Source organism: Manacus candei, unplaced genomic scaffold (genome assembly GCF_025592945.1).
Source record: "Manacus candei isolate 608988 ecotype Guabito, Panama unplaced genomic scaffold, ASM2559294v1 h1tg000011l, whole genome shotgun sequence".
In the NCBI taxonomy this organism is placed as follows: domain Eukaryota; kingdom Metazoa; phylum Chordata; class Aves; order Passeriformes; family Pipridae; genus Manacus; species Manacus candei.
The window spans coordinates 26,768,254-26,795,560 of NW_026138059.1; the positions used below are offsets into that span (position 1 = coordinate 26,768,254).

The following is a 27,307-nucleotide window of genomic DNA, read 5'->3' on the forward strand; positions in this document are numbered from 1 at the left end:
AAAATTAAAGATTTCTACTGAGATCCCAAATCAACCAGAGTTATTTCAACAGCATCTCAAATAAATTTTCAATGCAGACTAAGGAGATCAAACCATGACTTTTCATTGTTGAGCTATGAATCCTGCAAATGAAGGTACAATTATTTTGTGTCTGTTCTCTAAAATGCCTGAACCTAGCCTTAACAAATCCAGCTGCATACTACTGATGAAAGGAACCTTTTTGCCCCCTTTCCTTTCCACACGCTGTGGCAGTCATCTGTTCTACTCCTGAGCAAGTCTAGGAACTAATTTAGCAAAAATAACATCATAAATTAGTAATTTTCTGCCAAATTAGTATCCTAAACTAACTCACCATGGGATGACTCAGCACTAGTGCCAGCACAAGGGAAACAGAAGGAATGCAAGGAGTGCGGGGAAAGGAGGACCACAATTTTCAGTACAGCCTGCATTTAGTTAAGATCAGCTCAGTCACATCACCAAATGGTATTCTGAGAGCAGTACATCCTAAAGAAATATACTAGTTCATAACCTTAATTACCCTGAGCTCCCCAGACTTTCAGTGTGTCTCTCAGCCCATATTATCCATGTGGGCATCAGCACATAGGTGAGTGGGCGAGGGAGGCAGACAGCTACTCGTGCCTGGCCAGCACATTGTCTGAATTCTGGTAAGTGGTTAAGAGCACCATGAAAGAAAGGAAAGATGGTCATGCCTTACTTCTGCCAATAATGGCAGAGTGCAATGGCACTACGACTGTTAAGATTAAAGCAAAAGGCCAGGAACAGAAAAGATTTTCCAGAAGAGTCGTAAACACAAAATTCATGCCTGCCATTTGTAAGTGTCTCTTGCAGATTATCTGCTCCAAGTATAATCACTAGCTAAGGCACAGTGCTACGAAAACAAGGTGAGTCACTTGGTATTCGTGCTCAGCTAACTTCACACTCCAGGTTGCACGAGGACATTCCTTGGATAAGGTCCTATAACTGAGCCAGACCCATGCAATTTCTGCACCACTGTTCAGCTAACAACTCCTATGAAAACAGGCCATGGGAAAACATGGTGCAGATGTGCCAGAGCACTCAGATCCCCAGGAGCAACTCGAGTCCTCAGCAATGCTACTAAACCAAAAGTTATAATCCCTAAAGGATCCAAGGAAACTACATGCACTTAGTAGCTACACTCTGCACAACCTTCATACCATCTGTACTAATCAAGTTTGCCCCACTTGCCACTGTATTTCTCCACTCATCACTTCATCTGAAGAAGAAGTGCATTGTGTATCATCTTGTGTTGGTTCAGATCCTAAACACCATCTGGAGGAGTGGGTGAGTGGGAACAGCCCCACACCTTCCTGAACCCAGTGGCTATCACCAGCTACTCAGACTTGATCGAGCGCCAATATGCTCAGAGATTGCCTTCCAGAAAACAAGAAACATTCCAAAATGTGTCAGGAAGAGATATCTTCTAAAAGAAAGGATGTGAGAGACAGGGTGCTACATTAATCAGCTTAGATTTAATACCAAAATACAGGACCAAATCACAGTAACTACCTCTAGGCATGTACAAACAAAAAAGACATAACAAAACACACTGTGACTCAGTAACAAAGGTGTTCAACTAATCATTTGGTTTTGGTGATGAAACAGGCTTTGCAGAACTGGAATTGCTTGCATTTGTCTTGGTTTGTCTTTTGTTTGCTTGTCTTGTCCTCATAGAGGTAACTCAGAAAACATGGGATAGATGTAACTTCTATAAAACAGACAAGCGACTGTTTCAAAACCAGGTTCAAAGGAGTTAGCATTTCACTAACAAAAAGGAAGGACTATATTGAGAAGAATCTGCAAGGTCTGGTTTAGCTATAAGATAATTAATTTATTTCCCCTAAACTTCCTAGTAGCATATTCTTATTTTTGTGACATCTGTGACTTTAGTAACAGGGATATAGACTGTGATGGTAGCTTAAGAATTCATTGTTACCCTTAATTTTAAGAATGGGCTGGAAACAACACTATGCAGTTCAGTATAAATGAAGTTCTACACTTAATAAAGGCTAAGAAATTATACAAATTCAAATTGGTAGATAATTAGAGAAAAAGATACGGAGGCATCGAGAGACCAAAAGCTGAATTAGTATTGTTCTGTCTTGTAAAAGGCAATTATGTTGAGATATATAAACAGAAGTATTTAGCCTTAAGACATATGAAATTATCTTCTCCCTATTAAGCCCTACTAGGATGGCCTCAGCTACAGGCTTGTGTTCAATTATAGGCAACACAGTCTCAGAAAAACATGTTTCAACATGACAGAATACAAAGAATGACAACAAAGGTTGGAAGTACAAAAGGTATGGACTACAGGGAAAAAGTGAACAAATTAGCATTTAGTGTGGAGAATGAAAGGATACTCATATTCAAGTACATAAAATGGTGTCGCAAAACCAAAATATAATCTTTTTCCCATATCCATCAAGATGCCCATGGGCAGAAAAATAAGTTCAGGAGTTAAACTTTGCAAAAAAAAGCAGGTTAGGTAGAAAAAAACCCAAGGTACTAATATTTAGAATCAAGGTAACTTGCTAGTTAAATAATAAATATTATCCTTGCTGTATCAAATCAGTTTAATCATTTCCCTCTGTCTCACACATGACCACAAGACACAGGTACTCAAAATCATGAGGAAAATCATTAACAGCCACCATCCCTTCCAGACTGTTTAAGATGCCTCCATCCATTTTAGAAGCACTACATATTACATGCTGTAATATGCCATTGACATGGGACTAGAAGAGATGGCATTCCTTAATAAACACTAAAAGTTGCATTTGACACATGAAAAGTTCAAAGGCTCTGGCTCAGAATTACAGCTCTTTGTCCTATTTGCAAAATCAAGTATTTTTTCCTGAAGTGAGATTCTAAGTATCAATTAACAATGTTGCCTCGATCCTACGAGCATTACAGCATGCACTGACAAAGTCAAAAGTGTTAGGATTTCCTGTGCAGCACCTCAGACTGCAGCAAACAGCTTTCTTGGCACCTGTCAACTATGTTCAGGCAATGACAAAGCAAACTGTAATAGCTTTATGTTCTAATGGTTCCCACACTTTCTGTAATGCAGGAAAGAATGTCAAGATTTTTTGACATCAAAATAGAAGTTTTACTGAAGGATGTTGCAGTAAAGTTTCTCACAGCAAAGTTTCTGAAGTGGACAGCATGCTAACTTCATAGGCCAGCTAGCAGTCGCTTCTAACTATTCATTATCTTAGCGAGACGCCTGGGAGGTGTCTCCTCCTCTACTGCTAAACTTTTCTTCTGTCTCCACAAAGATTTGAGTCAAAATGAAAAAAATTCAGAACATTGCTATCACTACAGCTACCTCTAGTTTGACTCTGTCTACCCTTAAGTGTTTAGAGAAAGAAACAAATCAGAAAGCTGAAAACATTTGCTGCAGGAAATCAACACAATGCTGAAAATTTAGCCCTTTAGACAGTAAAATAAGAATACCTGAGCAAGAGGTATTTACCTGATAATCTCTCCCCCTGTAGATCACATATTTACAGGGAATCACAAATAGACTGTATCCATCTCTACTGAGTTAAGAAGCAGTCCAATCTGCCAGCCAAGAACCATGGTAAAGAATTCTGCCCGCTCCTCCTCTTCATGTCAAAGAATGTTCCTTCAGAGCTGCAAAACTCAATTATACGAATATGCATATTAACTAGATGATTCTTTCTTTCATAAATTCTCTAAATCACAATTAACTTTTAATTATTAATATGCTTATTCGTATAATTTAGCTTCCAGCTTTCAAAAAAACTATGGTGGCAGACAAAAAAGAGCCTGGGAAGCCAGTATCACTCCTGTTAAACAGACTGGTTGAGTTTCATACTTGATGAAAAGTGGCTGTCATTGGAATTCATCATAACACTCAAGTTTCTAATGCATCAAAAGGCACATCAAAAAACCAGCTTTGAGGTTCCAGCCCCCAAAAAATTTTTAGATATCAGTGCTTTACTGCAATGGCCATACCCCTGAACATACTTTTACTATGGTTTTTTAGAGTGTGGGAAATTTTTTATTCCAGCTGAGGGACAATTTGAAAGTTTTCAAAGTCCATCTTGCTTCTTTAGATTGGATTTTGTATTCCTTTCAGGCTAATATTTTCCACATTCCATCTGTAAACCACATTGATCAGCTGCAGTAACAACAAAATGCATTTTTGCAGCATATTTCAGTGAGGATTTCCAAGTGTTTGCAAACAAGTTTGCAAACATCTCAGCACAAGTAAAATAATTCAGTATTATGCGGAAAAAAAAAAAAAAGAATATTTCTGCACTCAGAAACAATCTATTTGCAAATAAAAAAGAGAGTCAGGAATTTAAAGAGAACTGAACCATTAATCTTCAGATGATACAAAACATACTCTTTGTACTTGAGTATTAGTTCCATACTACAGTAACTAGAGTAATTTATTTCATTAGAATTATGCAAAAGTCAAAAAAGCGATCAGCCTTCTTTCTTATACAGTTAAAACAGCTTTGAACAAAATATTTCAAAGCTCAAGCCTTGAGATTTTTAAGGTCATATTGCTTTTCGCTAATCTAATTCTCAATCCTATAAAATTTCCAACAGTAAGAATACTTACCAAAATGAGCACTGAATTAAAAAAATTCTGAATTTCGTCCACATGGCTACAAAAATAATTAAGAGCTGTTTCCATACAACCCCAGTAACACTTAATCTCTAAAGACAAACTGAATAATTAAAAAGAGCTTTTAATATCTCAATTCAAACTTTAAAAAAAATTGTTATTTTAGAAACTTGTACAACTGGAATAGTTGAAGTGTTGAACGTTAAAGTTCAAGGTTCGTATAGGAAACATAAGAAAGCTTCCAATGGCTCTACCAGTTTTTCCCAGTTAGAAAACAATACTTCCAGACCCCATTTGCACAAGCAAATGAGTATTAGTAACTGATGAGTATGAGGTTATGAAATTATGTTTAGCAATTAAAATACTAAATTCCAAATCAAAATTACCAGTTTTAGGCGTTCTTTTCTCCTCTTCCCAAAGGAAGAGCTTGATGATCCAGGTTCTGACTCTTGGCCTCCAGTTTTACCATTATCATCATCCTCCTCTTCATCTTCATCAAAGCACCATTCTGGTAGCTCTGGTGGTGATGGAGCATCATCTTCATCGCCGTAACGACGAAATAATTCCTTCAAATAGTCACCTTTATAAATACCTGGTGGTCTAGCCTGAGCAAAAGTAGCCACTGCAGCCTCGATACTGTCAAATAAAAATTGAAAATCACTCTGGATGCTTAATTTACATGTTTTAGTCATGTCATGCCTTACCAAACATAAGATTTATTGGGACTGAGAAAACAAGTTCCAAAGTGGTAATTCCAGAAACATCCATTATATTCGAAACATCATGCTTAGATCAGTCTGGTAACAGTTGCTTTTGCACAAGATTCTGGATAACTCTGTAGGCACTGCATATGTTTGTTCTCAGAAGTAACTGCAGCTCACACTGCTTCAACTCCTCATTGTAACTCACAGTGGTCTGCTGGTCACCTAAGTAAAACTTTTATTATTACTACAGAGAAGGAATGGGTGACACACAGATATGTACTTCAAGACTGAATGAAGACAAAAAAAGACCAAAGAAAAATATCAACAAATGTAATGAAGAAAAACATAAATGTTCAAATTCAAATATGGCTACATTTTCCCCCCTAAGAATTCTTTCCTCTCATTAGAGGTTTTGCCACCATACTGGGAAAAATCATCCTAATCTTTTAAAATTACTTCTCTTTCCAGAAGTTTCTCACAAAAACACTGTCATTCAGAACCTTTCTACTATGCAGTTAACACAATTTTAAGTGCTCTAATAAACTGAAGACTGGATCACAAAAAAATTAGAAACCAAAACTAACAGTCAAGTACCTTTACCAGCCAACAGGAAAACTCAAAATATACAATAGCAAGCACAGCACAAGGGGTTTATTGTTGCTATTTCCATAGATCCTATGTAAATGTTTAACAGAACGCATTAGACGTAATTCTCTTCCATTTATTATGGCTGTGCAGAGCAGTAATGTTTCATGGATCAACATTTAGAAATCTTGCTAAATAAAAGAGAGGAAAAAATCACAAAAGATAGATGTCCCTGGTCAGGCCTCTTGACAAGCACATATCTTAAAACTGGAACAAAACACATACTACATGCTGTGAAAAGATTTTTTTTTTTCAGGTAAGAAAAGAACCTGCCACTGGAACAAGGAAAACATATGACTGAAATGGAAAAGAGAAATTAAATTTAAAACGCAATTTTTTTGTCTGACCTGTAAAGTATGCGAAGGAGCCTAAAATTTTATGAGGTAAAATTCCCAGAATAGACAGAAACACTGCCTTAGAACCAGTAATTGATTCACTCTAGTCTTTGATAAGAGGAGAAAATAAAACATTTTCCAGAGTAAGACTATCAGATGGTCAGTTTAGAAGGAGCTTTCTTCCTCGTTCTGTTTTCTAAGACTCCTAATTTCTTACTCACAAGACATTTTTTACTTTGCTATCTTAGATTATTTCACATCTTCTGTAATGAATAGGACTGAGAGCACAAAACAAACCAAAAGGGATGGAGTCTGAAAAATGCTCAGATTTGTCCATGATGATATGAGAGGAACTCTATAATCTTCTGGAAAAGACAGCAATGAAAGCCAGAAGAGGTGGAACTGATTTCAAGTACAGAAATCTAGCTGAAAGAAAACAATTTTCCAAGTTCTAGAAACACAGCAGTCTTTGGGTAAAATGAGTTGTTGAAAATCGAATCAAGTAAGGTTTCTGATCACTAGCTGCAGAGCTTTCAGGCTGGGTAACCTTTCTTAAAACTAACTATAAAATACACCTCAGTATTTACAATACATCAGCAACACTCCTACATCGTATCTTAAAATAAGGCACTGTTATTTTTTGATGAGGAATCCATCTGTATTCATTCCTCATCAACAAATAACAGTGCCTTATATTAAAAAAATGATACAGCAAATTAGATTTATCTTGATACAATGCTCAGCATTAATTACCACCTTGCCAAAATTCTTTCTTTTCCTGTAGACTTTTTTCCCTACCAGGTCATATCTGGATGTTATGTCAAAAAAATCTGATAGAGATAAACAAACTTGATACAATTAACTACCTGAAGCAAAAAAAAAAAAGTTGAGTTTTAAGGCTTTTTCCACAGAGGTTTGAAAATAGAGATTGCATAAAAGCAGGAGATTCAAACAGATTCAAGTGCATTTCCTCTTCAGAACGAAGGACCAATTTTAATTATTGCATGCTGCTTTTAAATTGTTAGATTAAAAGCATCCAAATTTGTTAGTTCATAATAAAAGCTAGAACCATACTATAAAGATATCTGTGTTTGTGTCTACTCCCCAGACTCAGCTGGGATCCTACAAAGATTCAGCTAGCCACTACTAACAGTGTTCTGTCTCCATTACTCCAATGTCTTCATTCCAAGTTTAGTAACAGATAGAAATGATCCAGTTCTTTGCAAACAGTTTGAATGTGCATGCCAAGAACCAAATAACTGAATGTCCAGTCATAAGAAGAAGCTGCAACAGGTGCAGAATTTTCTTCCCTTAAAGGACCACACACAAGAAATATCATCAGAATGCTTAAGGGGTTTGTTAAGAAACACGACTTTCACAGGAAGCTGTCAACAAGGATATAGTGTTTCGTGAATCCTATCAAACACACAAAAGTTATGTCCACCAGCATGGTACAGGCATTGTTCTGCTTTTTTACGCTACTGTTGTTTGAAAAACCTAAATATTCTATACAAAGGTATCAACATTTTTGAAAGACAGAAAAAACAGGTGAGTCTGCATAGAAGCATGCTGTAGACTTTGGTCAAAAAACAAGCTGGACACAAGGACTTTGCCTGCCCCTGATCTTTCAGAAGCAAGTACGTTGCTCTATCTAATCTCTTCAGATTCCAAAAAATAATTTAAAAAAAAACCCCTACATGCAAACCTACACAAAAAAGATGAAAAAGGGAAATAACCTTACAGGCATCTCTGAACTCTACATTCTTACTCCAACTGTGGGACATGTCACACAAAAGAGACACAATACAATAAGTGCACTACTAAAAGCCCACACACAGCAGGTACAGCTGACTTTTGACCTACCAGACCTTGCTTGACTGCAACAGGCTAAGTACCAAGGGATATGAAAAGCGTTAATATGGGCTGTTAATATGGGCTGTTTGCTCAAGATTATGATGCAATTTTGAAATAATATATAGTGAATACATTAGGATAGCTGTCAGGACAATGAGTGAAACATACTGAAGATGCCTTTGGTCACTCTCCACAAATCCCTAGGAATTAACATTCAAATTTACCTCCAGTCCAACTTCTCAACCAAAAAGGCACAGATCAGAAATCCAGTTCTATTGAAACCATGTGTACAATGGACACCTAGACAAGACAAGAAAAGGGCATAATCACTTGCAAGCAGTTTTAACAAACATGATTTAGTGGCACAAGTGTGGTTGCGGATCCTTCCACCTTCATCTGTAACATTAAAGGGTTATTTCCCTTCCCATTATGGCAGCACAGACCACATAAGGCACATAAGCCTAAAAAGGCAAATTATTACATTCTTTCTGCAAATTAGCAACAGCAAGAGTATGGGATACTTCAGTTTATCCCAATCAAGAGCACTAACTTAATGCAACTGAAATATGGCTAATATAGATAAGATTCACAAATCTGCTCAAATGTTTATCAAAAGGCAATACAATCAAATTCAATAATTGTGCTTTTAGTGGATTCAACAAGCATGACATTCATTTCACACTATCAGGCAGAAAAATCATATCCCGATTACCCTACCTCAAACTTGAAAGCAGTGCCAACAGACCACAATTCTATCTCAAATTTGCTATTACCGTGCTAACACCAGACTCATTAATTTTGAAAAAAAAAAAAAAAAACACAGAAAGAAAACTACACAACAGCATAATCACCTTGAATTACTTATCTTTTCAATGTAAGAAAAAAAAAGAATTAAGTCTTCAGCCTCTATTTTACTGAATTGATCCCCCGGTGAAAGCAGGGATACCCTGTCAAATGCACCGGAATTTTTTTTTTCCTCAAGGCAACAGCACCACCTAGTGATAAAGACACCAGCCTGAAAATTTGTGCTATTAAAAACGCTTTGAAGGATTCAGGCAAAATGTTGCCTCTTTTTCCTACCGAATTTTAAACTATAAATATCATTACAGTTTACACCAACAGCAAGCTCAATTATTTTTAACATATTTTTCAGTTGTTACCCTGGAATCAGAATCGTTTAGGTTGGAAAAGACCCTTAAGTTCATTGAATTCAACCACTGACCCAGCACCGCCAATTCCACCACTAAACCATGTCCCTAAATGCCACATCTACACAGCTTTTTAATACCTCCAGGGATGGGGACCCAACCACTTCCCTGGGCAGCCTGTTCCAGTGCTTGAAAACTTCACCTTTTGGTGAAGAAATTTTTCCTAATATCCAACCTAAATCTATTTTTTTTCAACCGGAGATCAAAAAAAAAACATACAAAGAGTAGAGTGATAAAAATTAGAAACTTTAAACAGGTAAACAGCAGTATCTATCAGCTGTAGCAGGATCAGGTTTTGTGCCTGCCCCACCAAGTTTCCCTTCTTAATAGAGCAAGGCAAAAATTACTATGAATTTCTTGAATTCTTCCATTTAAAAATATTAAAAACTGTGTAACTTGTAATTTTAGCTTTCTTATAGAATTTTTTTTAGCAATTATTTCTCCTTTGTTTTCTGCTGAAGCAAAATTTTTGCATTTTTGCTTCCTTAAAGTTGGCAGGCGTACTCCAGTCCTTCAAGCTGAAAAAATAATTTCCATCCTATATTGTTATCACTGAATAGAAAATTTTGATCACTTACCATTCACATTTCACTCTCTTTTCCTATCTAATCTTGACACTGGGAATGAAATTGCACAGAATTGCTATCAATAAGTCCTGCAGCTGTTACTGCTACCAAGAAGGTTAAGTCAATAATTTTATACACATGACAAAGATAAGCATCTCAGCAATGACACCAATGGCTTGGAAGGGAAAGATTACACAGGGTGCAGTACTAGCACTGTTGTAGACTGCTTTCACTTCTGATAAAAACATCCTCCACACCAGTCCCTTTGATGATCTGTCAGAGGAAACACGTGTCCCAAACCAGAAATTTCAGTAATTCATAGAAGGGAAACAGGAAGTCCTAACATTTCTCTTTTACTATGAAAGCCTAAACCACATGTTATTCAAAAGCTTAGTCAACATATTATTTTTTCCTTGACTCTTGCTTTTTTTCCCATCAAGGTGAAACATCTAACTGATGGAAAAAGATTTCAAAATTCATTGAGATCAAAAAGTTATTAAGTCAACATTGAAAATGGCATTTTATAAGTTGAAATACCTGTTAAATGTGTCTGCTATTTATAAGATATCACCATGCTACCCATGCTCCACATAACTTCTGACCAGAACCAACATTTTAAGTTCTGAAGTATTACTGGGGATCAAATGGAAGAATTATGAAAGGAGAGTGATAAATGAGAATCTGCTAAATGAGAGTGAGCGGGGTCAGTCACCAACAATATTTCACAACTTGCACCAGAACCTGAAATCTCTCCTGCTCTAAGAAAGGGAAGCTGACTAGCTGATTTCCACGGGTCCCTTCCAACAGCTTTAGCTGTGATTCTGTACAAATTCTAAACTGCATGAACAAACCAGCTTGATTTATCAAGTTCTCAGCAATGGCACCTACACAAACAACTGTCCCACGTACTCCTAAGTCACACAGACACTCTGACTCAGGAAGGTTGCAAAATTATCATCCAAGAGGATTGACGACAACAACTGATGGAAACTCATCTGCAAAGTCATTTCTTGTCTCTGACAGTTAGCTAATAGAGCTGAACATCAATATGCTTAACAGAAATCAGAGTAAAATGGTTTTACCTAAAACTAGAAGCAACACAAATTAAACTGAGAACTCATTTTTCTCTGGGTAAAAAAAAGTATCCTTCAAACATTCAAATATTCACTGAAAGCCAATATACCACAGAAGAAAAACTTAGCCAAATATCTACTACCAGTTTTGTGAGATTTACTAAAGAATCTCTGACAATTCAGCTGCCAAATATGACTTCAAGTAACCCAGACCATCAAATGTCAACACAGTACATAACCTGCATTGTATCAGCAGAAGTGAAAAACCACAATGCAAGTATCATGTATTTGTAGACAGTTCCTAAGCCTGTATATTTTTCTGCATTAAGTCAATAGCAGCAATCAAAGTGATGGATGCAGAAACATATTATTTCTGCAAAAATCAGAAACATACTAGTTTCTGCAGGAGAAGAAATCAGATCTAGTATGCATAGACGTTGTAGGGAGGAATTTCCTTTGCTTAGACTTTTAAGAATAAGAGACGGCAATTATGAGTAAATATGAAATAAACTAAGAGTAAAAGCTAACAATGGATATAAGATGGATATATTAAGACATACCTATAAGCTCTGAGGGATTCTTATCACTGAAGTGTTCACATACACGGATAAATGTTTCTGTATTCTCAGGTGTAGGGCACTCACCATGCCTGAAAAACACAAGAATACATGGATCAGGAGACAACTGGGGGAAAGGGAAGAAGAGAAAAAAAATTAATTTCTTCAGCATGATCTTTTAAATTAAAAGCCAAAGAAAGGTACAAAAAGTGCATACAACTTACCCTTTACACTGGAGCTTTATATATTTAATTCCCTCTTTCTCTATATCATTCCTGTCGTAGAATCTAGTGGTGTTGGTCAAGTCTACCAGTAAACCCATTTTAACCTTAAAAAAAGCAAAAAATTAAAAACAAACTTATATATGTGATTTAAATATCAATGCATAAACACTAAACACCTGATAACATTCAAATTAAAAGCAACTGTAGGCTACATTTTTAAGTTTAAAAATTCGTAAATATTGTATTTTTTCATAAAATCTGTATTTTACCACCATCACAGACATTTGTGTTTCTCTGAGAGCTGGTGTCTAAATTAGCACTAGCCATTAATTCAAAAACTTCAGTTTTCAACGCTTCTAAATAAGAAAGATCTGCTAATAGCAGAAATATCTAGTAAAGAATTATTTTAACATGCTAAAACGACAAACAAGGTGGAATCAGGTGCTCTTATGCTTTAACGGGAACAATATTAAGCACTGGGACAGTGAAAGTACCATAAGAAAAACTAACTACTGACACATATTATATATAAGTACACTGTCAGAAAAAATAACCCATTTTAATTTACCCATTTATTAGAGTGAAAAACAATGCAAAACAATGAACGTATTTCCAAGTTTAAAACAAAAAATCCCTACATTCTCAGAAACATCTTATTTAAAGCTAAAATGCAAAACAACTTCAGATCTTCAAAGATGTTGGCAGTAATTAAGGTATCAGTGTCAACCACTCAGATATTACAATGTACCTAGATCCAGGCTCTCTCGCTACCCTAACCTGTCCCCTTGTGCATTAACTTACTTTTTTAGTGTTTGGGTTTTATAACTTATACAGAGCCTTGTGGAAGTTACTACGTTTTTAAAAAGAATCATGGAAAGCAGAAATTCCACTGGGTGGCACAAAACACACAGAAAATATGGGGAAAGCATATCCTACTGATCCTTGGTCCAAATAAAAATTCCACCAACAATAACCTCCCAGTATTACTGTGCAAAAACAGCTCACTAACACACCTGTGCACTGAAAGTATTCCTGATTTTCTGTCTTATAAGTGCAAGCAATTTCTTTTGGTCAAAACACTCAACGTCCTGCTTTCAAGTAGGATTTTTCACAGCTTTGTCTTTTTTATAGATACATCAATAGTGCACTTAAAACTACATTAAAACTGAAGCACATTACATATGAAAGACCATAGAAGGATACTGCATCTTCAATGTATTTAAAACTCCAGCACATACTCAAAACCAGGATTTTGATCAATTTTTATTTACCTTAAGGTTAACAGACTGGCAGTAATTCAGCAGTGAAGCTGGAAGAATTACAAAGTAAAACACTGCTTTCACACAGCTCAGAAAAGGAAAATTCCAATTATAACTAGAATACAGTTCAGAAACAGCTGTTACACATAAATATGTTGTTCAGTAGACCACTACAGGAAAACTTCCAATTATCTAAAGAGATACATGTATTCAAAGTTCTGATGATATACTTTGGTAATACTTATGTACTTTCATATTACTTTTATTTATCAAATATTAAAAAGCATCATGATGTTATGTTAACAGCATTAAGCATTTGTAAAGTAATATCCAAATCAGTTCTGAATTTCTCCTTGTTTACTTTAACTTCATATATTGTATTCGGAATACTTTATTTACTCTTATTACTGTGTTTTGCAGAAATGCAAGCTACCTCAGACCTGGGCCCACCTGAAAACAATGTTGCATCACCTGAAACTTCAAATATATAGTTTCAACCAAGCTGCTAAATATACAGACTGACAGCATCCTAGCCAGGATTAATTTTGGAGGAAGTATACAAAAGCAATTAATTCAATTATTACATTCCTCTCTCTACATTCTCTACAGCATTTTGCAAATATCTCCAAGACTACTTAATTCAGGCCTGTAGGACTTCTGGACTGCTCTTCTTTTGCCATTCTTATGAATCATTTCAATCACAGACAACTGAAGATCTTGCAAAGTGGCACTGTTCCTCACACATTTCATGGAGCACTAAACCAAAGAGGCATCCAGTGTAATTTATCCAAAGCTATAAAAGCATGTCTGGCATATAAAGCACATAAGGCCTGAAAGTAGTTTCCTTGCTTTACAGAAAGCATAAACATTTTCTCTCTCAGTCCATGGGACTGGTTGCACATAACACACTACAATTTAGACAGTGCAAGGTACAAGAAAATTATAAAGAAATTTCTAAAAAGCAGGTGGATTATGTAACATACCAAAGTATATAGCTACGATTTTCAAAAAATTAATGCAAAAAAACCACTGGTACCACAGGAAACAAAATAAAAGCCTTCCTCCTCATTTTCTCACATTCCAGCTATCAATGCCTTATGGATGTGCTCTTCTGCTGCTCTGCAACTAAATGGGATTAGCTAGGTTCCCCTGTACGACCGCAAAAGTTTCCCCTTAGACACTGGAAACTGAAAACATCCTCCCCAGGAAGGAAAGAGCACACTACAATACACTGAATGCTTCCAGTTTCAGGATTTTTTTCCTTGCATTTCTTACTTGAGGACAATAGTTTAGATCACTGACCAAATTTATCTGCAAAAATAAAAATGTGGCTGAAATATGATAAATAGTTTTCCTAACAGGAATTCTATAACTTGAGCATACTAATTGCCCAACCATTCTTTTGAGCTAACTAACGTCCTAGCTCTTCGTGACAGAAACAAAACTACCTTTATAAAGCATAAATTGTACTAACATACCTACTCAAGAAAGAAATTAAAAAATAAAAATCATTCATACAGTCACCAATTGCTCCTGCAATTTTTTATGAGACCATTAAGATACTACGTCAATAGTGGCAATCAGAAGAAAAATGGGGCTGCCATGTCTAATCAAATCAGTTTCTAACATTCAGATTTTCAGCAACCAGTTCCATGAGAAAAGGAATCACACAGGAAGCTTGTTAGAGAAAGTTTTGTCCAGACAGATGAGCTGAACTTGTACCTTCAAAAATCTGTGGTAACAGCAATATCTCACCAAAATTCAGTCTGAAGTCTTTTATTTGGGAGATAAATTATATGGACTCAAGTAATAACGAGTTTTCAGAAGTGATTCATTCTGCAAAGTATTAGCAGTAAAACCCACTGTAGTAAAATGATGAGAACCAAGTACAGTGAGCTATTTTTGCCTTGGAAAAATCCACTTTTTGAGGTCGCCTCAATTTCATATTTATTTCATTGCTGACTTGTTGGTAAATTGCTGTTCTACAAATACAGCACTTCAGTAACCCACTACATATCTTGGCAAATTAAAAATCATATGTTTTCAAATAGCAAACATTCATTAACAGTACCAGGGTTCAGTACCAGAGATTTGATGAGAACAGAGAGTTTGAGAGAAATTGTATGTTCTGCTTGTTAATCAAAATTACCAAAATATAAGTGGGGATCCTCATGCTACAAATTTTATTATCAGATTCTAATAATCTGATGTCACTCAAGACATGATGAATTTGTAGCATTGCAACAGAACTGACGGATGTGACAAGTGGAAAGGCTATGATGGCTCACCATGATTTCTTTTTCTGGCGGCAAATTACTGACAAAGCCAACATTTAGAAGTTCTGAGTAGGTCTCTGAAGTTCTCTATAACTTCAAAATACATGCAGAATTTTAAATTACTTTAAACCATGAATAAGATCCGTTTGAGAAAATTTCTAGGCATGCCTATTAAAGCCGGTCAGAGTCAAATGCAACACAGTGCACAAAAGAGGAACTCAAAATTAAAACGCACAGATCCAAGAACTCAAACAAGAAAAATCCTACCAGTTCAAGCACCTGAGAACAGGCACATATGTTTCATTGATAGTACTTTATTATCACATTACTGCACAGGTACTTCTACTCTGCTACACTGAGTAGTTCACCATCTACTTCATACCTAAGCCTAAATAAGATTCATAAAATGAGGATTCCCATCTTTTAGTCACCTGATTCTTCTGATGTTCAAGGTCTGATACCGTTAAGCAAATCCAGAATTAATTTAACTTAGACCAACAGCGAAAAATAATGAAAAAAACAGGAAAAAAGGTCACTTGCATGATTTGTTTTATAAAACACATAGTCAAAACAAATGGTGCTAAACTTCTATATAAAAGTTTAATAAACTGATTAAAAGAATTAGATGGTAGGCCTTTCTTTACCTGGTAGGCTCAAAATCCCACTTCCCACATTTCCAGATGCACTGGCCTGTGCAGAACATTACGGAGATCTACATAAAAGGCTGAAAAGATCCTGTTCCCCACCTTTACTGTCACAGTCATACTACAGTGCAGAACAACAAGCAAGCTGAAGTACTCAGACAGAAATGGGCAAAACAGAGAATGAAGAAATAAGCCAGAAGCACAACTTTGTAACCCAATAATGAAGGCATCCACCCACCTTCCTGGGTCCCAACCCATGCTCCTAAACTTTTTTCCTATTTATGCAATTTTTTTTTTCCCAAGAAGTTACTGGATAAAATTCATAAATTGTTTTCTTCTATAGTTGAGCCCGATGGGTTGGATACCATAAAGCATTCTAGACATCAGAAGAAGAAAATTTTGCATTGAAACTACAGGAGAGTTCTATGAAGTTCTCCTTTCACTTTTAAATGCTTTTACTCTTATAGGCAAAATCACAACTTAACATATCCACATACAAGAGTCATCTATAGAACTACCAACTCAGACTATCTGAATTTTGACAATAACATCTCTCCAAGATGCAACAGTTATAACAGAGAAGAGTGAGATTCTTGCTACTAATCAGTGAATGAGGAGTGTGCACAGTTTGTATAAGAAAGTCTTTTTGTAAACCTGTGAATGGCAGAGAAAACCTGAAAATGTAAACAAAAAAAAATTTCTGTACAGATGTCCCAAAGGAAGCCATCACTTTTCTCTTAAATCTGAAAAGCAACACTTGAATAAACATTAATAATGAAAGTAATGTTTCAATTACTAGAAAATTTAACTTTACCTTCAGACTCTTCAAGTAGTTGGATAACATACTCGGGTGAAAACGATTTTCTTCAGCAACCTGTTCATCATATCTTGGTCCTAACATTGTCTTCAAAGGTAAAAACTTCCCTACGAAAGATAATAAAATTTACAGTATTTTATGCATACTCATGTACATACACTTACAACTTAGCAATTTCAAAGCACCATGCTGAGCAGATTTAGAGGTTCACCCTCAACAAAAAATAATCACGGGAAAAGTATTAGCAACAGTTGAACTGGAATATTTTTTAGTTATGAGTTCTCAGAATTCACAAGTAAGTTTAGAAGCTTAAAGAAAATACAGGTCAGTTAATCTAAAACTGCGTAATTTAACCTTTTGAGCTAACTTTTAGTGTGATTTAAGCTGTGGAGCTACAATGCACAGCAGAATACAGAAAATTTAAACTCAGTACAGTTAAAAACATGTAAGTAGCATTTTAAATGACAGTTTGTCACCCAACCATGTAAACATCAGCTTTGATTACCTGCAAACATAAAACACAGTAAAGACTGCTGCAAACTCCTCAAGAACTTCTATGCACTACAGATCTTTTGACGTCTTTCTAACATGTTCCTTAGGCTTGTTGGAAGAGTCCTGCAGCCATGTCCAATGTTCTGTCTCAAATATAACACCTACATGTGCTTCAGACATCAGGGAAGCTAAAAGCTGCAACTAAAACTTGACCTCAAGTAGTACTTACCAGACTACATCCATCACTCCCTAGAAAACCTATAATTTTTAATTTTGATTTTGTTTTTATCCATCACATCCACCACAGAATATCTGAAATAATCTCATTAGAGATCTCTAGCTCTTTCTTTCTGAACCCCAGCAATCTTCCATAGAAACATAGAATGGTTTGGGTTGAACAGGTCTTTAAAGATCACCTAGTTCCAAATCCCCTGCCATGGGCAGGGACACCTTCCAGTAGACCAGGTTCCTCAAAGCCCCATCCAGTCTGGCCTTGAACACCTCCAGGGATGGGGCATCCACAACTTCTCCAGGCAACCAGCGCCTCACCACCCTCACAGTAAAGAATTCCTTCCTAATAACTAATCTAAACCTCCCCTCTTTCAGTTTAAGACCATTATCCCTTGTCCCATCACTAGATGCCCTAGTAAAAAGTCTCTCTCCAGCCTTCTTGCAGGCTCCCTTCAGGTACTGGAAGGCTGCTATAAGCTCTCCCTGGATCCTTCTTTTCCTGTCTGAACAACCCCAACACTCTCAGTCTGTGATTTCCTCATAACAAAAGAAACAAAAGCCTCTTGTTTTCAGCAAAACAAAATTACATAGAATGAAAAGACACTAAAATGTCCATTGTTTTCAGCTAAAAATCAAGGTCTGAGAGAGAAGCTCACTAGTTTTGCAAAAAGAAAAAACGCATACCATTTCTTCTACATAAAGTTTCTCTGTACAAGTTTGGTGTAGCCTTAAATTCTATCCAATGCCCTATATAGTCTCAAATAAGCATTTACCTTCCATGAAAGAGATATTATAAACCACAAAAGACAGACAGATAATATGAAAACTAGGAGGCTTTATGCAACTTGTTAGGTCAGGTTTGATGTCAGTGAGCAACGTGAGAAACACCATCACTGTTACACTTGTCCGAAACCATTCCGAACTTGACAGTTAAAAGGAAAGTTATTCAGTCATACGTCAAAATACACATTAAATGGTAACAAATTATAGTCACTTCAACTTGTTTGATTGTTAGAAAAAACTTCACTTTATTGCCCCTTGCCTTTTCATTCCAACAGTTACACATCCTCCACCCTGGTAAAGGCTGTTGGGTTCTCTACCTCCTCTCCATTTCCCCATTCCCTCAACTATCCCATTTTCTTGCTTCTCTGTGTTCCTTGTCACTTTTAACACTATCATTCAGATTCTCTCTCTATTAACCCTTCCACTTTAACCTGTAATCTTTCTCTATACAGAGTGATTATGCAAATCCTAATTTTAGATGATCTTAACGCAAAAATTTATCATCACCATAAGTTTTACAAAACAACATCATGCTTGAAAGTTTTATAACTTCACTTGTCACACCCATACTACTACACCCACTCATCCATTACAGAACATGGAGAATGCAACCAAACTTTTTTAGCCAAGGCACTCAATTAAGAAAAAGAGCTGAACTGACAAAAGTCAATGGGTTCATAGGAAAACCATCATCCTTTACAAGATTCTGGGAAAAGAGAACGGATTTGGAAAAGTGCCTGGAAGTTACAATTGTTTCCTGTAGCATCTGATTAGAGACTGTATAGTCACACTGAAGACTCTCCTGTTCTCCATCTTCTAGAACAGAGAATGAACAAGTTCATTCTCTTCTCAGTAGCAGACCTTGATTTAGCATCTGATTTGCACTCCGATTTCCCTCTGAGCAACCAAAACACATTCCTGTTTATTGTCAGGGAAAGACAAAGTAGTTTAGTCAATATCCCCTGCAGCATTTGAATACCTTCAGACAGTTGTGGAAATGATGAGTATTTCATATAGAGTCCATTTACTACCATTTCCAAAGCTCAAACACAGGTCTTTGGAAGTATTTAGGTGCTCTGCTTCTACAAATTCCACTCTGGCAGTATTATTGAAAAACAGAGTTAACATGGCAGCAAAAAAGCTGCCTGCCAAGATTAGAAGAGAACCATGAATTCATGTAATTTGGTTCCAATTTAGGGAAATTTCGTAATTGATTATGAAAACAATAGCTTTGGAGTTTTGGTTGTTTTCTTTTTCTTTGGGGCTGTTGGGGGGTTTCTGTTTGGTTGGTTGAGGTTTTCTTAATAAATTACATTTCTCTGCAATATAATTTCACATTATTCCCATGCAGTAAGCATGAAGTTCTTCCTAGTTTACATTCTTGTTTTTTTCCAAATTGTGACTGATGCACATGTATTAAAGATCTTGAATACGATCTCATATTGTGTTCCTCTTATAACAGAAACCCAAATTTCCCTACCTGACAAATTTGCTATTTGGTCTTTGTACACAGCCTTGAAAACCCTCCTTCCCTCCGTGCATACAAGCCTCTCATTAAGTGTCACTAAAAGCTATGGAAAATCTAAGCTTTAATTCTAAGAATGATTTCTAACCTTTTTGAGTAATACAGAGGAGTATAAATGAGGCAGTGGCTACTGTCTCTTCTACAGTTTTGCCTTACATCCCATGCTAAAGAAGTGATGTAGTAACAACAGATTGCAACTCAAGCCTCCATACATAAAGATTTGAAGATTAAAAAATCATATGTTGAATTAGGTGATCTGACAGTGACAAAGTGATATTTTACATGGATAAGAAAGCATCCCAAGTAGTTTGTGTAACTAAACTACATTATGACAATAATTGTAACTCCTCAGTAGAATTTTCAAATTAACTTCAAAGTGTTACTGGAACCTTGACGACTGGTCATTACCTACTTCCACAATTAAGTTCAAATTTGTTAAATAGTTTTGGAAAGTGGCTGTTAAAAACCATTTTTCAAATCATTTACCTAACAGATGGGATTTCTTTAAGCTCAAAAAATAGGTAAAAATTCTAAAAATAAGAGCTCAGTATGTCAGAACACAGACATCAAATGGATAAATCCAAGAGAAATCAAAGTGAACAACACATGATGTCACATTTTCTACATGCACATGTTCTAATTTTAGCACACTTCTTATCTTCAAATTTAAATTCTAGAGCATATCAGTGAAAAAATACTCTTAATTTAGTCTACTTTTCTGTGACATGAAGCTATCAACTGAATACGTGACATATATAACTAGGTATGACTATGGTATGTTTAGATTGAGCACTGATTATGAAGGATACACTGTGTAAAGTGGCCAAAGTTAAGAAGGGAAACTGGAATCAAATTAAATAACAAAATCCACAATTAAAAAAAAACCTAACACCTCCTCTAAAAATTAACAGTTTTCCGGTTCAAGAGAACTGTGCTGGGTCAAAGCATCCATTTCACCTAGCATCTCATTACCAACACAGGTCAATAAAGACGACTAGGAAAGAGAGCAAAACAACGACAGTCCACCATCAGACTATTCTCTCCAACTACAAGCTATAGTTCAGCAACTTCCTGAACCAGAAGCTTTACTCTCATTTAAGATGCTTTCTCAATAACCATATGCAATAGGGATGTTTTTAATAATATCTCACCGTTCCACATGCTGCATGTATGTCTAGAACAGGATTAACTAACACAATACAATGAAGGAGGCTACAAAACTGCTGAGACACTTCTCATGTCTTTTCTTCAGTATCTTCCAAGCACTTTCGTGGTTATGAAAAGCAGGTATCTGCAGAGATGGTGATGCCAAGGCAGTAAGGCTGAAGTAACCTGATCACTTCAGATTGAAGCATTCAGAGAAAACTCTTTTCATCAGGCACGTGACTGAAGTGCTACTACAATGTGATAAATATGAAAATGTGCCATTCTGAACAACAGCTGCACCACAAAACCAGAAAGTGGCAAAAAAACACCAATATTTAAGGAAGTGAACTGGAAAATAAGGGGAGACGTAGATCAATTCACCTTGTCCAGAATGAAGGGTCCTCTTAACCTGAATGAACCAAATCTCACCAGCAGAAGATGTCTGGGCCTCCTTAGTACTTGTATTTGAGGTCACCTAGAAATTCTAGATGCCACAACCATAAGACAAGAGTGTCCTGACAAGATAGTCGATAAATATTGGTCCACAGAAGCCAGACATACCTTGCTTAGCAATGCTATTGCTATTACACTATCAGATGGGAATAAAGTCATGCACGGATGCTTAGAAATTTGATTTAAATGCTAATTAAAACTAGAATGTAACACATCTGGGAGACAGTACCAACATCAATAAACTCTAAAAATTATCTCTCATAAAACTGCTAGACTTCTTTGAATGTAAAATAGCAAAAAAAGAGAGAAGACTGATGGTGCACTATACTTCTGGTAAGTAGAAAACACTAAAAAACTAAAAGTCAGGTGAATGAGTATAAGAATACATTCTGATAAAGCAGCCAAAGTACCGAACTAAGCACTTTCTTTTTTTTTACTGTGCATTAACTTCCTGTGCATGATCGCAGGGAATGGAAAAGAACTACCTTGCAGTTCCTGAATAAACAAACACACAAGCAGTGATGGCACAGCAGATGACACGCTGATGACCTGCATTCTTGCTTACTCTAGGCTGCTATTTCTGAGAAGCCATGGCTCAAAAGACAGACAAACAAAAGCCATAACTAAAGGAGATCAAGAACTTGTTCAGAAGAAAAACAAAGAATAAAGAGTCATTAGTATGTATTTGTCATGGTCAAAGGTTAACAAGTCAGGCTATCAAATCTCTCATTAGATACAAAGCAATGCATGTGCCAGTGAGCAGGAAAAAGAGATAACAGAGATGAGCAAAACCACAGCACTGTTATTTAACTAAGCCAAGTTCAGAGAACTATAAGGAACTCAAGGAAAACCCACAAAATCAACAACTGAAATTAAATACTGATAAATACCAAATAACACATATTGATGATGACTGAAGATTAAGCCTACTGAGATGTCTCACCAAGTTTTAAAGAGTCATCTGTGGGATAAAAAACATGGGAGTTTTAACTATTAAGTAAATGATAGCACAATGCCATCTAAAATAGCCATTGAGTAGCAAGTGTTGCTTTGAAAACACACCTTTAAATTATCACAGATAGGGAGATGAAAGGAATGAAAACCAGAAAATAGTGGAGAAAAAAAACCTGGCGTTGGAATTGCTTGCATTACAAAGGAAAGAAGAATTTCAGAAAACTGAGAAGAACGACATTTGTTTACTCTATACCAGGCAGCAGGGAAAACATTTATCTGAAGTCAGTATGTTGGTTAACTCACAATCAAAAATGTGTCTACATGACACACAATTCACTGCTCAATTCACTGCCACTCAATTACTACACTCAATTTGCTGCCACTAGGTGCCAGCAAGACTAGATACTTAAAACAACCAAGACTGACAACAACTTTTGGGCAAGAACATCCAAGATGACAGCAATCACTGACAAACCCTGAAATACTTGTGAAACACTGGAGTATAACACTTAAACTCATGCTCCAGCTAAGCAGCTCAGGAACAGGTTAGTGACTGTCAGTTGGCTAAATAACAGATCGACACTGATAGACATCCGAGCCTCCAGGAAAAAAAAAGAACCAAATGTGGAAGAGACTGCACAGAGGACTGGTATCACAGAAACAGTCAGAGTGGAAGGGATCGCAGTGGGTCATCTGGTCCAGCCTCTCTGCTCAAGCAGGGTTATCCTAGAGCACATGGCACAGGATTGCATCCAGATGGTCCTTGAATATCTCCAGTGAGGGAGACTCCACAACCTCTCTGGGCAATCTGTTCCAGTGTGCGGTCACACGCACAGTAAAGAAAATCTTCCTCATGTTAAGGTGGAGCTTCCTGTGCATCAGTTTCTGCCTGTTGCCTCTTGTTCTATTGCTTAGCACCACTGAGAAGAGTATGGACCCATCCTCTCGAAACAGCCCCCCCTTTAGGTACTTATACACATTAACGAGGTCCTCTTCTCGAGGCCGAGGCCAAGCAAGCCCAACTCCCTCAGCCTTTCCTCCTAAGAGAGATTCTCTGGACCCCTGACCAACTTAGTAGCTCCAGTACGGCACCTTCCACATGCCCGGCTGCTGCCTGTCTCATCAAATGTGACAGATGAGAAAAGTTTTAGTCTGAAACTGAAGCAGTGCAAACTGAGAACCCAGTCCTAAGGCTGCGGCGAGCAGGGGAGGAGCTGCGCCCCTGCAGGGGAACCGGGCCGGGCCGGTGTCAGACGCGGCACCAGCCGAAGGGAAGGCGAGTCCGGCGCTGAAGGCAAAGCGCTGCTGCGCGCTGGGCTTTAAGGAGAACAACCGCTCCACGGAGCCGGCTCCGGGACAGACACCGGCCCGGAGCTCGGGGGGCACGGCACTGCCGTGGCCCCGGGACAAAGAGCCCCGGCCGGGTCAGAGGGCGAGAGGCCGCGGCGGTCCCCGGCGCTGGGGAGGAGCGGGACCGGGCAGCGCCGCGGAGGGGATGGGGCCGCCCCCGCTGCCGCCCCGGGGCCGGGCAGGGCCAGGCTGGGCCGGGCGCTCACCTGCCACGGGCTGTCCCCTCCTGGGGCAGTGGAGCCAGCGCGGCGGGATCTTGTTGTAGGACATGGCGGGGCCCGGGCGGCCCCGGGGGGGAGGAGGGAGGGAGGGCGGGGAGGGAGGAAGGGAAGGAGGGCAGGGCGGGAGCGCGGGGCGGCCCGGGGCGCTCAGCGGCGCCGGTGGCCCCTCGCCCGCGGCGCCTCCATTCAGACCCGGCTCCGCCTCGGCCGCCACCGCACACGGAGCGCCGGGAGCCACTTCCGCTTCCGGGTCTCTGGGATCAGAGGTGGTGCCCGGGCGGGAAGAAAGAAGCCTAAATTGGGGCTCCTGAGCCTGCGGAGAGGGGTGGTCCGGGAAGAGAGGTGGTCACAAACTGCTACGGGCTCCTCCTCTTTTCCCTGAGCAGGGACACGAAGCTGGGGAAGAGTTTGGAGCGTACGTCCTATTGAGGAGTGGCTGAGGAAGTTGGCGTTGTTTAGCCCGGGAAGAGAAGGTTCAGGAGTGATCTTATCACTCTCTACAGCTGCCTGAAAGGAGGTTGTAGCCAGATGGGCGTCGGTCTCTTCTCCCAGGCAACCAGCGAGAGGACCAGACGACACTGTCTTAAGCTACGCCAGGGGAGGTTTAGGTTGGACATCAGGAAGAATTTCTTCACAGAAAGGGTGACTAGATACTGGATTGGGCTGCCCAGGAAGGTGGTGGAGTCACCATCCCTGGGGTGTTTAAGGAAAGACTGGACGTGGCACTCAGTGCCAGGGTCTAGTTGACACGATTGTGTTCGGTCATAGGTTGGACTCGATGATCTCAGAGGTCTTTTCCAACCCAATTGATTCTGTGATTCTGAGTGCCTACCGTGGGGTCACTACAGGAAAGTATCAGGAACTTGGTTGGAAGTAGCTGGAACTGGCACAGGAATTGGCAAAGGCTGTTGTGTTGTGCTTGCCCTTGCACGGGCTGCAGGGAGACTAAGCAGGTGCTTGAAGGAGAAAGAGTAGTAGACTGTGTCAGGCTCGGAAATGTCCTGACCTGAAAACAACTGGACGCTTGGACAGACATGATTCCTCTGCTTTTAGTTTTCAGTAGCTATTCCCTTATAGCCAGAAGTGGAGGTAGAAAGAGGTGGATCCCTGCTCCAGCTAACAGTGCAACTTAACTCTCCTCTGGATGTAACAGGCTTGCTAGTGTAGCAGAGATGCCTCTGTGTTGGGCCCTCTGTTTCTTTTGTGAAAAAGCACAGCCAGGAAGACAGTGTGTAGATAGATTTGCTTAAGCAAAACTGTGTTTCCAACAGAATGCCAGCAAAAATTCTCCATGGGCTTTAAGAGATCTACTTACATGGACTTGTTTCAAGAATTGTGGCCTGGCAGTGTTTGTCCATGTGAAAGGAATATTTAAGGTGTGGTGTGCTTTCACTCCTGGAGCAGCTAAGTCCCTCACAGCCACTTGCTCACTCCCCCTTGAAGTGGGATAGGGGAGAGAATCATAAAGGTAAAAGTGAGAAAGCTCGTGGATTGAGGTAAGGATAAGGAAAAATAAGGAATACATTCAATACTTCCCACTGGCAGTCAGGTGTTTAGCCATTTCCAGGAAAGCTGGGCTTCATCATTCACAATGGTGACTTGGGAAGAGAAACACCGTAACTCCAAATGTCCCCTCCTTCCTCCTCCTCCTCCCCCCAGTTTTTATTGCTGAGCTAACATCATATGGTCTGGGATATCTCTTTAGTTGGCTGCAGTCAGCTATCCCACCTGTGTCCCCTGCCAAATCCTTGTGCAGCTCAAGCCTGTTCACTATCAAGGCAGCGTGAGAAGCAGAAAAGGTCTTGACACTGTGCAAGCCCTATTCAGCATTAGCTAGAACATCCCAATGTTACCAACACTGCTTTGGTCACAAATGTAAAATTCAGCATCCTATGAGCTACTATGAGCTACAAAGAAAATTAACTATCTCAGCCAAAACCACTACAGGTGGTTTCAGTGAAGCATTAGAAAACAACAGCAATAGATTATTTTTGTAATTTATTTTCCAGTTACTTACATTTCAGTACTGTTCTGTCTGAACAGGTGTGCTGCCTTTGCAAGACAGTAGGTGCCATAGCTTGCAGAACTAACCACTGTTATATGTACAGATACAATAGGAAGCCCTTAGGTTCTGTAAAGGCATCAAAACAATTGAAATAATTTCATTTGTCTAAAATTTATGACAAGCTTCATTATACACTTAGTGTTTCGTCATGCATTTTATCATTCTAGATTTTATTAGACATAATTTTTCCCTAGAATATCCTCTCATAGTAACTGAGATAGTCAGTTTAGTGGTTTGCATAACTGAATCATTAGGTTCTCATTACTACATTAGAAGTTTCTGGATTTTGTCCTCTAAAGCTTTTGTCATTATCAGATATTAATCTTCTCATCTTGCTAAAATTGAAAGTCTTGCTACATCAAAAGACTAATCATATTATTTTCCCTAACTGTTAAATGCACTGCTGTTAAAATGTAACTTTATGATATTTGAAATAAAGTGACGATTTTTCCTTTACAGAACAAAAAGGCGTCAGTCAGACACCAGGTGGTGCTGAAGACCAGCCAGAAAAGAAAGTGAAACTGGAGTGCGAGGGGTGTTCAGAAAGAGCCGGAAGTGAAGAGAAACTGCAAGATACTCAGTTTCTAATTTCCGTAAATTGGGAGCAACATACAGTCACGTCAGCAGTATAGCAAAATTAGGAACGAAACCATTTGCAGAGGGGGAGATTAGAAGAAAAAGATATCATGAATGAGCAGTAATCTGTTCTCGTCATCTAGATTTAAGATTCTGATGTGATTTTAAAACAAGCTCTAGAGCTGCAGATCAGAAATACTGTGTAAAGATGTATAGTTAAACTGGGAGGGTATGTACAGCTGTTTTTATTTAGCAGTGCACAAGGCAAATAATTATTTACAGCTGATATTGTACATTGTGCATATATAGTTTTCATTGGACTTTGCCATGTTAGACACCTTGAAATTAATTACACAGGCAAAAGGTGACATCTGCATGTGACATCAAACAGTCTTTGTGAAGGACTGTAGTGGATTGGTTAGAAATGCGAGGACATATGAACATGGCTAAGGCTATGGATGAGGTGCTAAAGTACAAGACTACTGCTAAAGTATAAGATGCAGTTTTCACTAGGCCCATGAGAAAGTCTGAGATAGCAGGGCCGTGAGAAAGCAGCAGCGTCCTTGGGTATCCTAAATTGAGCTGAGAAACCGGAGCTGGGCATTACCAAAACAAAGGCACTTAACGAGCCACCTGTGTAAACAGTGGGAAGCAGTTAAGATGATATCACCACCTAACCGAGTACCAATAATGAGCCTGATTTC

At 38.3% G+C, this 27,307-nt stretch overlaps 1 protein-coding gene across 3 annotated transcripts in view; it reads right to left on the reverse strand.

Moving 5' to 3' along the window:
- Window positions 1-24,096, reverse strand: part of RNGTT (RNA guanylyltransferase and 5'-phosphatase) — a 177,874-nt gene extending 153,778 nt beyond the window's left edge. For all 3 annotated transcript variants that reach the window (XM_051777749.1, XM_051777751.1, XM_051777750.1), the window contains exons 1-6: window positions 23,948-24,096; window positions 16,805-16,914; window positions 11,812-11,915; window positions 11,591-11,679; window positions 8,408-8,483; window positions 5,032-5,281 (exon numbers count right to left, since the gene is read on the reverse strand). In XM_051777749.1, coding sequence (XP_051633709.1) covers window positions 5,032-5,281; window positions 8,408-8,483; window positions 11,591-11,679; window positions 11,812-11,915; window positions 16,805-16,914; window positions 23,948-24,011 — 693 coding nt within the window. In that variant the 5' untranslated portion in view covers window positions 24,012-24,096. The remainder of the gene's footprint in view (window positions 1-5,031; window positions 5,282-8,407; window positions 8,484-11,590; window positions 11,680-11,811; window positions 11,916-16,804; window positions 16,915-23,947) is intronic.
- Between the last annotated feature and the right edge of the window lie 3,211 nt (window positions 24,097-27,307).